The 16,465-nt window shown below is 39.4% G+C and overlaps 1 protein-coding gene across 1 annotated transcript in view; it reads right to left on the bottom strand.

Moving 5' to 3' along the window:
• Positions 1–16,465, bottom strand: part of Catsperb (cation channel sperm associated auxiliary subunit beta) — a 138,413-nt gene that overhangs the window by 35,990 nt on the left and 85,958 nt on the right. Inside the window, exons 15-16 of the mRNA XM_036205648.1 lie at positions 12,823–12,974; positions 9,421–9,575 (exon numbers count right to left, since the gene is read on the bottom strand). Coding sequence (XP_036061541.1) covers positions 9,421–9,575; positions 12,823–12,974 — 307 coding nt within the window. The remainder of the gene's footprint in view (positions 1–9,420; positions 9,576–12,822; positions 12,975–16,465) is intronic.

The following is a 16,465-nucleotide window of genomic DNA, read 5'->3' as shown; positions in this document are numbered from 1 at the left end:
ATATAAACAAACTCAAAGAAAAAACCCACATGATCATCTCACTAGACGCAGAAAAGTCATTTGACAAAATCCAACACCCCTTCATGATAAAGGTCTTGGAGCGATCAGGAATACAGGGAACATACCTAAACATAATAAAGGCAATCTACAGCAAGCCAACAGCCAACATCAAATTAAATGGAGAGAAACTCCAAGCAATTCCACTAAAATCAGAAACAAGGCAAGGCTGTCCCCTCTCCCCATACTTACTCAATATAGTACTTGAAGTTCCAGACAGAGCAATAAGACAACATAAGGAGATTATGGGGATACAAATTGGAAAGGAAGAAGTCAAGCTTTCCCTATTTGCAGATGACATGATAGTATACATGAGTGACCCCAAAAATTCAACCAAGGAACTGATACAGCTTATAAACACCTTCAGCAACATAGCAGGACACAAGATCAACTCAAAAAAAATTATCAGTAGCCCTCCATATGCAATTAACAAACAGGCTGAGAAGGAAATCAGAGATACATCACCCTTTACAATAGCCACAAATGATATAAAATACCTTGGGGTAACTCTAAGCAAGTGAAGAACCTATATGAAAAGAACTTTAAGTGCCTGAAAAAAGAAACTGAAGGTGTCAGAAAATGGAAAGAACTCCCATGCTCATGGATAGGCAGGATTAACATAGTAAAAATGGCTATCTTACCAAAAACAATTTATATATTCAATGCAATCCCCATCAAATTACCAACACAATTCTTCACATATCTGGAAAGAATAATACTCAACTTCATATGGAAAAACAAAAAAACCCAGGATAGCCAAAAGAATCCTGTACAATAAAACAACCTCTGGAGGCATCACAATCCCCAACCTCAAGCTCTACTATAGAGCTACAGTGATTAAAAACAACTTGGTACTGGCATAAAAACTGACATGTGGACCAATGGAATCAAATTGAAGACCCTGACATTAACCCACACACCTATGAACATATAATTTTGACAAAGAAGCCAAATATGTACAATGGAAAAAAGAAAGCATCTTCAACAAATGGTGCTGGCATAACTGGATGTCAACATGTAGAAAGTTGCAAATAGATCCATACCTGTCACCATGCACAAAACTTAAGTCCAAGTGGATCAAAGACCTCAACATAAATCCAGCTACTCTGAACCTGATAGAAGAGAAAGTAGGAAGTAGTCTTGAATGCATTGGCATAAGAGATTACTTCCTAAATATAACACCAGTAGCACAGACACTGAGAGAAATAATCAATCAATGGGACCTGTTGAAACTGAGAAGCTTTTGTAGAGCAAATGACATGGTCAACAAGACAAAGCGACAGCCTAGAGAATGGGAAAAGATCCTCACCCACCCCACATCTGACAGAGGGCTGATATCCAGAATATATAAAGAATTCAAGAAATTAGACATCAAAATGCCCAACAGTCCAATTAAGAAATGGGCTATAAAGCTAAACAGAGAATACTCAACAGAGGAAGTTCAAATGGCTGAAAGACATTTAAGGAATTGCTCAACATACCTAATCATCAGGGAAATGCAAATCAAAATGATTCTGAGATACCACCTTATAGCTGTCAGAATGGCTAAGATCAAAAACATAGAAGACAGCTTATGCTGGAGAGGATGTGGAGCAAGGGGAACTCTCCTCCACTGCTGGTGGGAATGGAAGCTTGTACAGCTACTTGTACAGGAAATCAATATGACGCTTTCTTAGAAAATTGGGAATCAATCTCCCCCAAGACCCAGCTGTAGCACTCTTGGGCATATACCCAAGGAATGTTCAATCATACCACAAGGACATTTGCTCAGCCATGTTCATAGTAGCATTGCTTGTAATAGCCAGAACCTGAAAACAACCTAGATGCCTTCAACTGAAAAATGGATAAATAAAATGTGGTACATACACAAAACGGAGTACTACTCAGCAGAGAAAAACAATGACATCATGAGGTTTGCAGGCAAATGGATGGATCTAGAAAAAATCATTCTGAGTGAGGTAACCCAGACTCAGAAAGACAAACATGGTATGTACTCACTCATAGGAGGATACTAGATGTAAAACAAAGGATGACTAGACTGCTACTCACAAATCCATGGAGGCTACCTAGAAAACAGGACCCTAAGAAAGACACAGGGATCCCCCAATGACAGAGAAATAGATGAGATCTACATTAGCAAACTGGATGTGAGGGAGGGTAATGAAGGGTAAGAATCAGGGGAAAGAGAGCTTAGGGGAGCAGGAGATCCCAGATGGATCAAGAACAGAAAGGGAGAACAAGGAAAAAGAGACCATGATAAATGAAGACCCCATGGGAATAGGAAGAAGCAAAGTGCTAGAGAGGTCCCCAGAAATCCACAAAGAAACCTCCACAACAGACTACTGGCAATGGTCGAGAGATAGCCCGAACTGACCTATTCTGGTAATCCGGATGGCCAAATACCCTAACTGTCGTGCTAGAACTCTCATCCAATGACTGATGGAAGCAGATGCAGAGACCCATGGCCAGGCCCCAGGTGGAGCTCTAGGAGTCCAGTTGGTGAGAAAGAGGATGGATTGTATGATTGAGAATTGTTGAGACCATGATTTGAAAAAGCACAGGGACAAATAGCCAAACTAGTGGAAACACATGAACTATGAACCAATAGCTGAGGCGCTCCCAACTGGATAAGTGAGACAGTTGATTAGCTTGAACTGTTTGGGAGGCACCCAGGCAATGGGACCGGGACCTGTCCTTAGTGCATGAGTGGGCTGTTTGGAACGTGGGGCCTATGCAGGGACAGTTTGCTCAGCCTGGAAGGAGGGGACTGGACCTGCCTTAACCAAATCTACCAGGTTGAGCTGAATCTGCAGGGGAGTCCTTGCCCTGGAGGAGATGGGAATGGAAGGTGGGCTGGGGACAAGGGGCAGGAGGAGGGAGGACAGGGGAATCTGTGGCTGATATGTAAAATTAAATTAAATAATACAAGAAAAATAAAAAACAAGTATGATTATTAAAATTAAAAAGAAGGTAATAGGTATCTTTTGATTTTTTTAATTAAAATATAATGAAATCATTTCCCACTTTCTTTTCCTCCCTCCAACTCCTCTCACATCAGCTCCTCTCTCATCTTTCTCCCTTTCAAATTCATTACCTCTTTTCCTCTATTTGTTGTATATTTATAATCTGCTTAGTCCATTTCATATGTACATGATTTCAGGGATGACAACTTGCTATTGGATAACCAATTGAGGGGCTCATGCCTGAGGAAGGTGATTTTCCCACCTTTCTAGTTGCCTCTAGTTCTTTATTTCTTAGTGGGGCCCTGTAAAATTTCCCCTTATATTTTAGCATGTCTAGTGATATAATAATTGCTCAGGGCTTGTGTAAGCAGGATAATAGGAATCTTATAGGCATATTTCAAGAGGAAGAAGCAAATCTCAAAGGGTTGTGTAACTCCAATTATGTGCCATTCTAGAAAAGGCAAAACTAAGGAGACAGCAACAACAACAACAAAGAAGTTGCCAGGAGCTGAGGAGGCAAGGGTTAACAGATGAGACACAGAGGAATTTTAGTACACTAAGACTATTATGTATGTGCTATAATGCCACCAGACATTTGTTCCAACACTGAGAATGGGTATCAAGAGTGAAGTCTGCGGGGGGGGGGGGCATGGTGGTACATGCCTGTTATGTTGGCACTCAGGAGGATGAGGCAGGAGGATTGAGGGTTTGAGGCCAGCTTTGGACTATGGAGCAATTTCCTCTCTCAAAAAAAAGTGAATGATGCCACAAATGATGAACTCTGGGTGAAGTTATGTCTGTATAAGTTATCAGTTGGAGCAACTGTACAAATCTGGTGTTGTGTGTGGACAGTTTGGAAAACAAAAGATTAGTGGTGGAGTCCATGAGAACTCTCTGTTCTTTCTTCTCAGTTGTGTTGTAAAGCTCTGATAAATTAACAAAAACCATGGTTCATTAATTTTTAAGAAGTTAAGCTCTTTGTGTCTGAAGTCAATGCCCAGGACCAGCAGCCAACTCAACTACCAAAGCTGTCCTCCAACCTCTCTCATTTGGAGTCTCTAAGTGTCAAGAATTTCTTTAGATGAGCATATTCTCTGTAGTTCAAGGGGAGAAGAAAAACAACCCTTTAAAGAAGAAAGAAAGGGGACTCAGGCACCAAAGGATGGGCTTACATTTAGGGGTCAGTGTGTTCTGGAGGTAGAGTACAATAACTATTGAGTGGGCCAACACTGGATAAAGTTGACTGTTGTCAATGTGAATGGGTGCATTGGAGGCTCCCATCCAATAACTGCTCCACCTCTCTAGCTTTTTCTATCTTCTGCATCTCACATCAATGAAGTTGCTTTCACCCAGGTCACTCTACTCTAGAGTGCCTCCAAATCCAAAGTGACTTCTTAGTTCTTATTTTAGCTACTCCAATTACTGGAAAGCTTTTGGAAGCATTTCTTTTTCTGGGTTTTAGAGGCTTCCTTTTTCTAGGCTTTCCTACTCCTGACTGCTATCTTCAGCCTTCACTTCAGGGACCAATCTCTGTTCCTGGAATGCCTCTTCTGTATTTACACAATCTCCTGCAGTAGAGCTACCCACACATATGTGAACAACTGCCACATGCTGGGTATCTCATCTTTCCTGTACAACAAATTCTTACATCCAACTGTTCATGTTATGTTCCACTCATCTTTTAAATACCCAACAGACATTTGGAACTACATATGTCTAATGTGAAATTTACAGTTATCCTGCTCAATGTCCATGCTCTTCATCTCAGAAAATGACAACATTCACTCAAGCTGCAAACCAAACGCCTATACGACTATTTTTGAAAAATAACTCATTATGATGATTAGTGTGTGTGAGGTGTGTGTGACTATGCCACCTATGTGTAAATCTCAGAGGATAACTTTTGGGAGTTGGTTTTCTCCATCCCTTTTGGGTTACAGAGATCAAATGCAAGTCATTAGGTTTGTACAGCAAATGTTTTACTGGCTGCACCATCTTGTCTGCCACCTGCATATGGCTCTTGATTCCTCTTCTCATAACTATCATAGTCCACCAAGGCCTCCCTTCTCACAGACACACCTGTTTCAGCACCTCTTTTCATAGGTCCTAAGAGGTCAGACACCTTTTACTCTTATCTTGTTTCATCCTTTCCATTACAGTCAGAGTAAATTTTCAAAAAATGCAAATGTTTCATTCTCCAACAAGCATTTTACAATGGCTTCTGATGACATCCTTATGCAGACTATACTGTCTGTCTTAGTTATGGTTTTTATTGCTGTGATAAAACACTATGATCAAATGGCAAGTTGGAAAGAAAAAGGTTTGTTTGGATTACACTTTCATATTGCTGTTCATTATTGGAGAAAGTCAGGATAGGATCTCAAATAGGGAAAGATCCTGTAGATGGGAGCTGATGCAAAGGCCATGGAGGGGTGCTTCTTACTTGCTTGCTTCCCCCAGCTTACTCAGCCTGCTTTCTTATAGAACTCAGGACCACCAGCCCAGGGATAGCACCACCTACAATGAGCTGGGCCCTCCCCCATCAATCACTAATTGAGAAAATGAATACAGCATTAGACCTATATATAAAATATTCCTAAAAGGACAGAAGTAAAAAATGGTCCTCCTCTTAAATATATTCACAATAATTGACTGTATAATACTTTTATTCCCAGGACATATAGTAAATTTCAACCAATTTCCAAAATTTGCAAACTTACAAAGCACAGAAAATTACTATCCTAAGAATTTTCTAGAAAACAATATTTATGAGGTTTTATAATCTTGTTAATAGACCATAAAATATTTCAAGGTCAAAAATATATGTGAAAAAATTGTAACTTCATTTTTGAACACAGATCTATCTAAAATTCTAAATGTTAGCAAACTAGTCCATAAGTGTATGATAGATAACACAAAATGACCAAGATAACATTGTTACATCCACACTATAACTCATAATATTCATCAAAACTAAATGAGAAAATTGGGCAGATTAGCTCAACATACACTTAAAAAAATTAAAAACCCAAATATACAAATCTTTGGCAATTGTGAGCTGCCTCCTGAATGATGTGGAACTAGTAACTAGACCCGGGCCCTCTGTAAGAGCAGTGGGAGCTCCTAATTACTGAGCCATCTCTCCAGCCTCATCTACCTTTTGGAGGGGGCAGGGTCTCTCCATGAAAGGAGAGATTAGACTTATTGGCCAGTGAGCCTCTGTGATTCTCCTGCCTCTGCCTTCCAGAGCTGGGATGTCAGGTACACCATTGCATGCCTGGCTTTTCACATGACTGCTGGATACCTGACCTCAGACCCTCATACTTGTTCAGCAAGTTTCTTACTCACTGATCCATTTCTCCAGCCACCAAATCACAAATTTCCTAACAAGAAAAAGCTTTGTAAAGGGTGAAAAACTGTAGAAAGATCACATCATGGTGAAATGTTTAAACTACTCTTTTAAACATCAGGAGCAACAAGGAAACCAGATAGTTTCTACTTAAGGTGCTTATTATTAGACCTGCAGACTATAATAGGAAAAAGCTATAATATGCTAAGAATGTTAAGAAAGAAGCAGAAATTCTTTGAAGGTGATGTGATTATTTACTTAGAAGTATATCTATCCCTACTAGGAAAATCTAAAGGAATATATAAAAAAAACCACCAGAATTATTAAAAGAATTTAGCAAATACAAGATTACCATACAATGAGAAATGAGATTTTTGCTTTTATTTCAATTACAGGAAAAGAAAATATTAACTCATCTCTTCCCTTATAGCCATTAGACAGACATACTTTGAATATATTTGTACCCACTGAGACTCATGCTGAGACTTTATCCTCTACAGAGCAGTGCTGTAGAGTGGAGTCTAGTGGAGATGGGATGGCTTTTCTTGTTGTCAACTTGACTACATCTGTAATCAACTCAAACCCAAGTGGCTGTGTACACCAGTGAGGGTTTTTTTTTCTTAACTAATTAATTTGAAGTGAGAAGACTCACTTTTAATCTGGATGTTTTGAGATGGGAAGATACCCTTTTTAATCAGCAGTAAACCTTCTGGTTGCAGCCTTTAAAAACAACATGGAAGAGAAATATTTTAGCTGCTTGCTCTTGCTCTCATTGGCAAGTCCATTCCTTCCTGGCATTACAGCGTACTTATATGAAATTCTGGAATATACTGAAGACCAGCTGAGACATCCAGCCTTGTGGGCTGAAACAACTATTGGATTATTGAACCTTCTATTAGTAGATTGTTGGACTAGCTGGACCACAGCCTGTAAGATGTTCTAATACCACCCCCCCACCCATTCTATAAGTCCTGTTCCTCTAGAGAACAGGAGGTGTTTGCATCATGGGAGTAGAGCCCTATCTTGGGAATGGAATAGTTAGGAAGAGACATCAGTTTTCTGTTTCTTGAACATCCAGTTGTCCTTCAACCTACCTTCCACCATCAAGTAAGGCCACTGCCCTGACCACAGTTAGACATCTTAATGTGCATATTCTAGTGGCTGGAATCAAAAGCCAGGTAATCCACCTTTCTCTATAAATCACCCAGTTTCAAGTGTTTTTTAATAGCAACAGAAAATGAACTAAGCCAGAACTAACCTGAAATACAGTGGGATTACCAACTGGAGGGAAATACCAAACACCAGGATCATTTCCACCATGGAAGAAGAGCATGGGGAAAGGAAACAGTGCTGACCATGAGAAAATAAAGCAAGCATCAGCCTAAACTGTTACAAGTGCCAAAGGCCAAGTCTGTGCCAACATGTGAGTCTGGAAAGGCTAGAGTACTTAGGCAAAGGGACTTGGTACTCAGTGAAAGCTCCATGGGTTTCCTTTGAAGGTTCATGACAAAGACTGGGGCAAGAGAGTAACTAGAGTCACTGGCAGCACAGTCAACCAGGGGAGAATCAGAGAACAGGAAGAAGCAGGCTACTGTATCACCTGATTCTCTGAACTTTGTTTCATGGAAAGCAAAACCAGTAATCCACAGAATATTGGTATCAGAAACTTGCACACAGGCTTCAAAAAGTCAATCAGTGCTGTCTGAGATTCTCACTCAAAGTCAATCAGTGCTGTCTGAGATTCTCACTCTAAGTCAATCAGTGCTGTCTGGGATTCTCACTCAAAGTCAATCAGTGCTGTCTGGGATTCTCACTCAAAGTCAATCAGTGCTGTCTGAGGAGTCTCACTCAAAATCAATCAGTGCTGTCTGGGATTCTCACTCAAAGTCAGTCAGTGCTGTCTGAGATTCTCACTCAAAGGCAATCAGTGCTGAGGAGTCTCACTCAAAATCAATCAGTGCTGTCTGAGATTCTCACTCAAAGTCAATCAGTGCTGTCTGGGATTCTCACTCAAAGTCAATCAGTGCTGTCTGAGATTCTCACTCAAAGTCAATCAGTGCTGTCTGAGATTCTCACTCAAAGTCAATCAGTGCTGTCTGAGGATTCTCACTCAAAGTCAATCAGTGCTGTCTGGGATTCTCACTCAAAGTCAATCAGTGCTGTCTGAGATTCTCACTCAAAGGCAATCAGTGCTGTCTGAGATTCTCACTCAAAGTCAATCAGTGCTGTCTGGGATTCTCACTCAAAATCAATCAGTGCTGTCTGAGATTCTCACTCAAAGTCAATCAGTGCTGTCTGAGATTCTCACTCTCCAACTCTGCCTTCCTCCTTCCCTGCCCTTCTTCCCTAGGAAGAGGAAGCTAGCTGTAAGTAAAGGTGTATGAAAGTGAAGACAGTCCACTGGAGTGCACAGGCTAGTACACTTTACAGAAGAGGGAAGTGTAACACAATTCTTGACTCACTAAAGAGTATGAGGAATGTGTCTTGTTTCTAAATTTCTAAGGGAATAAAGTAGAATTAGCCGCCAGCAATATGGCTCAATAGTTGAATCCCTGTGGTGTCCTCTGATCCCACATGTGGTACACACACACCCTCAGAGAGAGAATAAAATTTTCAAAACAAAAAAATAATTAAATGGAATGATTAAGGCTCTTGAGAAAGATAAATAAATTCTACTCACAAACTAATTACAGGCATAAAGTAGAATTTAGTTGCTTCAAGTTATAATTTCTGTTAAGAGACTTTTTTTCTCCCTTATGGAAACCTGACAAACTGAATCTCATAGTCATACAGATAATCAAAAGCCAAGGAAATCCAATAAGAGGCAGAGGCAGGGAGATCTCAGAGAGTTCAGGCCAGCCTGGTCAACATAGAAAGTTGTAGTTCAGCAAAGACTGTATAGTGAGAATCTTTCTCAAAATGTATTTTGTCATGAAACACATTAAAAAAGACTTATTAAAATTTTAAAAAAATCCTCAAAAAAGGAGGTTAAAGTTTTGGATCTGAAAACCAATATGTATTCTAAGTAAGTGTGAACAAATCATTAATTACCTGTAGTTTATCACTTTCCCAATGTGAATATTATTGAACTTCTTTTTGTATAGCTTGCTGTTAGGGTCAGTCAGCGGTACATAAGCAAAGAAAATCATTTCATTGGGGGAGAGATACTGTGGAGCTAGTGCAGTATCAAATCCCAAATCAGGTGGCTGAAATTGGAGAAAAGGAAACATTGTATGTTGAATGTCTTATGCTTCAACTGTAATGCAATTCAAATAGCAAACTTTTTTCCCTTTCATATCAAAATAATACTGCTTTGCTTATTGATTGGAGCAATATACCTATACGCTCTTTGGATATCTTTGAATATCCATATGTGTGAAAGGGAAAACTCAGTTTTCTGCAGAAGAGGAAATGGAAGTCTGATAATTAAGACACAGTTTGAGATTCCTGTGCCCTTTGTAGGAGGGTGAGGTGATGGAGGTGCAGATTTCAGAGTTGGGTCATCTGTGGTGACACCATCCTGAACACAGAAGATCTTGTCAAACTGGGGTTCTTCCTGGGAGTTCTTACTGGGTCCAATAAAGGGCCTCTCCTTTGAGCACTGCTGCTCTGAGTCTCAAGGTCTGTGCCTTGAGCCTCCTGGTTCTGGTCTCTGCTGGCATATCCTATTCCTTGGCCTTTCATAACGTACAGACTGTCTCTTCAGGCAACTTTGTCCTAGATTTCTGACATCTAACTCTTTCATCCTTAACTGTCCAGTTCCAGGATGTTCTGGTCGGTGACAATGAAGATGGATACTAGCTTCAAAATGGTACTTGGAGCTGATCCTGTTGCTTAGGAGACGGTGTGTGTGTGTGTGTGCGTGTGTGTGTGCGTGTGTGCGTGTGTGCGTGCGTGTGTGTGCATGTGTGTGTGTGTGCGTGCGTGCGTGCGTGTGTGTGTGCGTGTGCTTGTGTGTGTGCATGTGCGTGTGCGTGTGTGTGTGCGTATGTGTGTGTGTGTGTGTGTGTGTGTGTGTGTGTGTGTGTGCGTGTGTGCGTGTGTGTGCATGTGCGTGTGCGTGTATGTGTGCGTATGTGTGCGTGTGTGTGTGTGTGCGTGTGTGTGTGTGCGTGTGTGTGCGTGTGCGCGTGCGCGTGCGCGTGCGCGTGCGCGTGTGTGTGTGTGTGTGTGTGTGTGTGTGTGTTTGGGTTGTAGATACTGTAGTCTGTTTTGGGTTATATCCATCAAGTACTGCCTCCAATAATCATTTTCTGTCATGCTTTCCTCCCGGTGTTTGAATTTAGGGTACTCACCAAGATACTCACCAAGAATGCAAGAGATAGGGAAATAGGGTGGCTAAAAGGATTCAACTGCCTCAGTGAAAAGTCTGATTCTAATATCCCAACATAATTTGGGTAACTATTTACTCTGTGTGCCTTGCTTACCTCCTAAGTAAATGAGGACAGATAGTTGTTATAAAATGAAGAGTCCACAGCAGTGCCTGACACAGTAAGAATTAATGATTGCTTTTTTCCAGAGAGGATGCATGTATCATTTGTAGAGCAATAAATAAAAATAAATAAAGCTGTTGAATCAGTGTTCTTCAAATTTGTCCTGAGTATAAGAATTTCTATAGTTTTTCCATCTTAACAATTTCAACTTTCACTTAAGGGAACTAAGCTACTTTCTGCAAAACCGTGATGTTAGCAAAATTTGACACTGCTGCTTTTTTTAGGTTATGTCTAGCAGACTGCTCACATCTTCTACTGTGCAGTCCCTCTCATGGAATTCCTCTCTTTCCTTTGCGTTCATGTCTCAGACAGAGGACACTAGAGCACCTTCCTCTCTACCTGTAGCCTTGGCCTGGTACACAGATTGATCTTTTTACTATTGTATATTTTAATATATTTATTCTTATCATATGTGTATGATTACTTTGCTTGTGTGCTAGTTTACTTTATAGTGCTGATCCTAAGCAACTTGGGAGAAATGGTTTATTTCAGATTATAGCTTATAGTCCACTAGGAAGGAAAATTAGGGAACGGACTTGTCAGGAACCTAGAGGCAGTAAATAAATCAGAGGACATAAAAGAACGCTTCTTGCTGTGACTGCCCACATTAATCAGTTATCAAGAAAATGCCTCAAAGACCTTGCTCCAAGCCAGTCTGATGTAATGAATTCCTCAAATGACATTATTCTTCCCAGATGTCTCTGGGTTTATGTCAAGTTGACAAAACCCAACCAGCACAGCTTGCATATATGTGCCACATATGTGCACTTACTTACTGCTCTTAGAGGTAATACGTGTGTACTGGATGTTCTGGAGCTATAGTTATGAATGATTGAGTCACCATGTGGGTTCTGAGCAACAAATTCTGGTTCTCTGGAGGACTGGCAAATGCTCTTAGGCACAGAGTTACCTCTCTAGGCCTGGACTGACTTATAAAGAGAGCCTTTCTGGTTTTTTTGTTTGTTTGTTTTTAAGACAAATGACAGTTTTACCAACCCCTACTGAAACACATTTTACTCTTGGCTGCTTTCTTGATGAGTCATCTTCTTCTTTTCTTTCTTTCTTTCTTTCTTTCTTTCTTTCTTTCTTTCTTTCTTCCTTCCTTCCTTCCTTCCTTCCTTCCTTTTCTTCTTCTTCTTCTTCTTCTTCTTCTTCTTCTTCTTCTTCTTCTTCTTCTTCTCTCCTTCTCCTTCTTCTCCTTCTCCTCCCCTTCCTCCTCCTTCTTGTCCCCTTCATTCATATATATATATATATATATATATATATATATATATATATATATTCATAAATAGCACATTATATTGTAATTATTTAAAATAGATATTTATTATCATCTGTGAAGGGTCGTAAACCTTTACTCTGTTGGCATTAAACAAGGAATAAACTAGGGAGCATGACTATTTAACATGGAAGGTGAAAGGTGAATCAAAAACCATATTTCCTCAAGGCCAACATTGGAAGGTAGAAAATAAACCAGGAGCTGAGTTGCTTGTAACAGGTCTATTTTAGATATGTTGTTGTTCTGCTGTGAAATCTTGTATGAGGATACCCATGGGGCTTAGAGAAGATTTTGGAGGTGTTCAATGTTGTATACAAAGTTTTCCCTGAGCAAAGAGTGTCCTGATGGGTCTGGAGATATGGCTCAGCTGTTAAGAGCACATACTTGCTCTTGAAATGGACCTGAGATGGTTTGCAGGTACCCTGCCAAGTGGTTCACAACTACCTGTAACTCCAGCTTTAGGGTAGACCCATCACCTCAAACAAACACCTGCCTCCACAAACACCTCCCTCCACACACACACACACACACACACACACACACACACACACACACACACACACATTTAAAAACCTTAAAAGGGTTTGTATTAAGGTAAACATTATTTCATTGGCCTGTACATAGAATGTGGCATATGTACTCAAAACAAGGCAAACAGTTTCATTGCATTATGTTACTGACCGTTCCAAAAATATTAGACGTTCCAGAGACTGAACGTGATAAATCAGTGTCAAAGCGTTCTGGAGTCAGTTTGTGTATGAATCCCAAGTGATCATAGTATATTGTGAAAATATTATCAAGAATTTTTCCACTGTTAGTGTATCTTGTTAATCCTGTTAGGAAACAGACAGAACTCTCTTGATACTGCTATAATATAATTAGGAGAAATTTTATATTATACCGGTAAAAATTTTGCTCCTTTAAACTAAGAGTGAGAGCAGGGCTCTGAGACTTCTAAATTAGTAAGAACACATGCTAATTTGTGTTACATCTTTGGACAGTCTTTTGCAGTTCCACGTCATTACAGAACATGTCCCCAAAGTGGGCAGGTAGAGCAGAACAAAGGGGTTGTCTAATCAAAGTATATGGAAGAGAGATGTTGAGTCTCTCTGATGGTGTTTCCTCTTCCCGAAACTATCAAATTAGATTTCTGTCTATCTAGGATCCCTTGTGCTTCTGTATGAACTTTATTTTTTTTTCTGTTTCTGTGATGAACAGAACTGGACTTTGATTGTGATTGTATGGAATATGTAGATTGCTTTTGGTAGGGTAGCCAGTTTCAAAACATTAATTCTTCCAATTCATGAGCATTGAAAGTCTTTCCACTATCTAGTGTTTTTCTCAACTTAATTCTTCAGTGTTTTAAAATTTTCATTGTAGAGATCACTCACATCCATTGTCAGATTTATTACAACATATTTCATTTTTAAGGGCTATTGTGAATAGAATTCTTTAATTTTTTTAACATGTTGCCCCCCATAGGCTTTTTATATATACTCATTATATTGATATATGTTCACTGTATTCTCAGATTTTTAGGACTTTAAACATGAAGGGATGTTGGATTTTTGTCAAATAATTTTTTGTGTGTCTGATGACCATGTAATTTCTATGCTAGAGTCCATTTTGTGATTTATAACATTTATAGCTTTACATATACTGAGCCATTCCAGAATCTATGTAGTAAACCAAACTTAATGATGGTGAGCAATATTTTTGATGAGTTCTTAAATTTTGTTTGCAAGTGCTTTTATTGAGTTTTTCTTAAGTTTAAGTTCATCAGATAAATTTGTGCTTTTGTTGTTGTTGTATATTTGCTTTGTTATCAGGGAATATCAGTTGCAATAAGAATTGAAAAGGCTTTGCATAGTGGTGCACATATTTAAACCCAGTACTTGGGAGGCAGACGACGGTGTATTTCTGTGAGTCTGAGGCCAGTCTGGTACATTTCTTGTGTTCCAGGTCAGTCAGAACTATATCATCTGAGACTCTGCTTTTAAAAAGATAGAAAGAGAGAGAGAGAAAGTTTAGTAACGTTTCTTCATTTCTATTTTATGGACTAGTTTGGGAAGCATTGGTGTTAGTCCTTTGGAGGTGTAGTAAAACAAACCAGTCAGTTCAACAGGGGCTGGACATTTTGTTGTTGTGGGAGATTTTTTATTAATTGTTTCAGTCTCATGACTTGTTATTTACATTCAGATTGTTTATTTCATCTTGGCTTAATTTTGGTTGGCCACACATACAGAGAAATGTAAACATTTCCTTTACATTGTCCCATTTAGTAGAATGTTTTTATATGTTTTTAAAGTAAGACCTAATGATTTTGTGAATTTCATTGGTATATGCCCAAGAGTGCTATAGCTGGGTCTTGGGGGAGATGGATTCCCAATTTTCTAAGTAAGCACCATATTGATTTCCAAAGTGTCTGTACAAGCTTGCATTCCCACCAGCAGTGGAGGAGAGTTCCCCTTGCTCCACATCCTCTCCTGCATAGGCTGTCTTCTGTGTTTTTGATCTTAGCTGTTCTGACAGGTATAAGGTGGTATCTCAGAGTCATTTTGATTTGCATTTCCTCGATAATTAGGGATGTTGAGCAATTCCTTAAATGTCTTTCAGCCATTTGAACTTCCTCTGTGGAGAATTCTCTGTTTAGTTCTATAGCCCATTTCTTAATTGGACTGTTGGACATTTTGATGTCTAATTTCTTGAGTTCTTTATATATTCTGGATATCAGCCCTCTGTCAGATGTGGGGTTGGTGAAGACCTTTTCCCATTCTGTAGGCTGTCGCTTTGTCTTGTTGACCATGTCCTTTGCTCTACAAAAGCTTCTCAGTTTCAACAGGTCTCATTGATTGATTGTTTCTCTCAGTGTCTGTGCTACTGGTGTTATATTTAGAAAGTGATCTCCGGTGCCAATGCATTCAAGAGTACTTCCTACTTTCTCTTCTATCAGGTTCAGAGTGGCTGGATTTATGTTGAGGTCTTTGATCCACTTGGATTTAAGTTTTGTGCACAGTGACAGATATGGATCTATTTGCAGCCTTCTACACATTGACATACAGTTATGCCAGCACCATTTGTTGAAGATGCTTTCTTTTTTCCATTGTACATTTTTGGCTTCTTCGTCAAAAATGTTCATAGGTGTGCAGGTTAATGTCAGGGTCTTCAATTCGTTTCCATTGGTCCACATGTCGGGTTTTATGCCAGTACCAAGCTGTTTTTACTATGGTAGCTCTATAGTAGAGCTTGAGGTCAGGGATCGTGATGCCTCCAGAGGTTTTTTTATTGTAAAGGATTCTTTTGGCTATCCTGGGTTTTTTGTTTTTCCATATGAAGTTGAGTATTATTCTTTCCAGGTCTGTGAAGAATTGTGTTGGTAATTTGATGGGGATTGCGTTGAATCTGTAGATTGCTTTTGGTAGGATTGCCATTTTTACTATGTTAATCCTGTCTATCCATGAGCATGGGAGGTCTTTCCATTTTCTGACATCTTCTTCAGTTTCTTTTTTCAGGGACTTAAAGTTCTTGTCATATAGGTCCTTCACATGCTTAGTTAGAGTAACCCCAAGGTATTTTATATCATTTGTGGCTATTGTAAAGGGTGATGTATCTCTGATTTCCTTCTCAGCCTGTTTGTCTATTGTATATAGGAGGGCTACTGATACTTTTTATTGAGTTGATCTTATATCCTGCTGTGTTGCTGAAGGTGTTTATAAGCTGTATCAGTTCCTTGGTTGAATTTTTGGGGTCACTCATGTATACTATCATGTCATCTGCAAATAGGAAAAGCTTGACTTCTTCCTTTCCAGTTTGTATCCCCTTAATCTCCTTATGTTGTCTTATAGCTCTGGCTAGAACATCAAGTACTATGTTGAATAAGTTTGGGGAGAGGAGACAGCCTTGCCTTGTTCCTTATTTTAGTGGAATTGCTTGGAGTTTCTCTCCATTTAATTTGATGTGTATGTAATGTCCTTCATCATCTGTTTTGATTGATTTTAGTTTGAAGTCTATTTTGCTGGATATTAGGATGGCTACACCAGCTTGCTTCTTAAGACCATTTGATTGGAAAGTCTTTTCCCAGCCTTTTATTCTTAGGAGGTATCTATCTTTGAAGTTGAGGTTTGTTTCTTGTATGCAGCAGAAAGATGGGTCCTGTTTTCGTATCCATTCTTTTATTCTGTGTCTTTTTATAGGTGAATTAAGTCCATTGATATTAAGGGATATTAATAACCAGTGAGTGTTCATTCCTGTTATTATTTTTATGTTTTGGGGGTAGTGTGTGTGTATTTCTCTTCTTTGTGGTTTACTGCTGTGGTGTTATCTA

This window comes from Onychomys torridus, chromosome 14 (assembly GCF_903995425.1).
Source record: "Onychomys torridus chromosome 14, mOncTor1.1, whole genome shotgun sequence".
Classification (NCBI taxonomy): Eukaryota; Metazoa; Chordata; class Mammalia; order Rodentia; family Cricetidae; genus Onychomys; species Onychomys torridus.
Note: the sequence above shows the minus strand (reverse complement) of the source record. Positions and strands in the feature narration are given on the sequence as shown.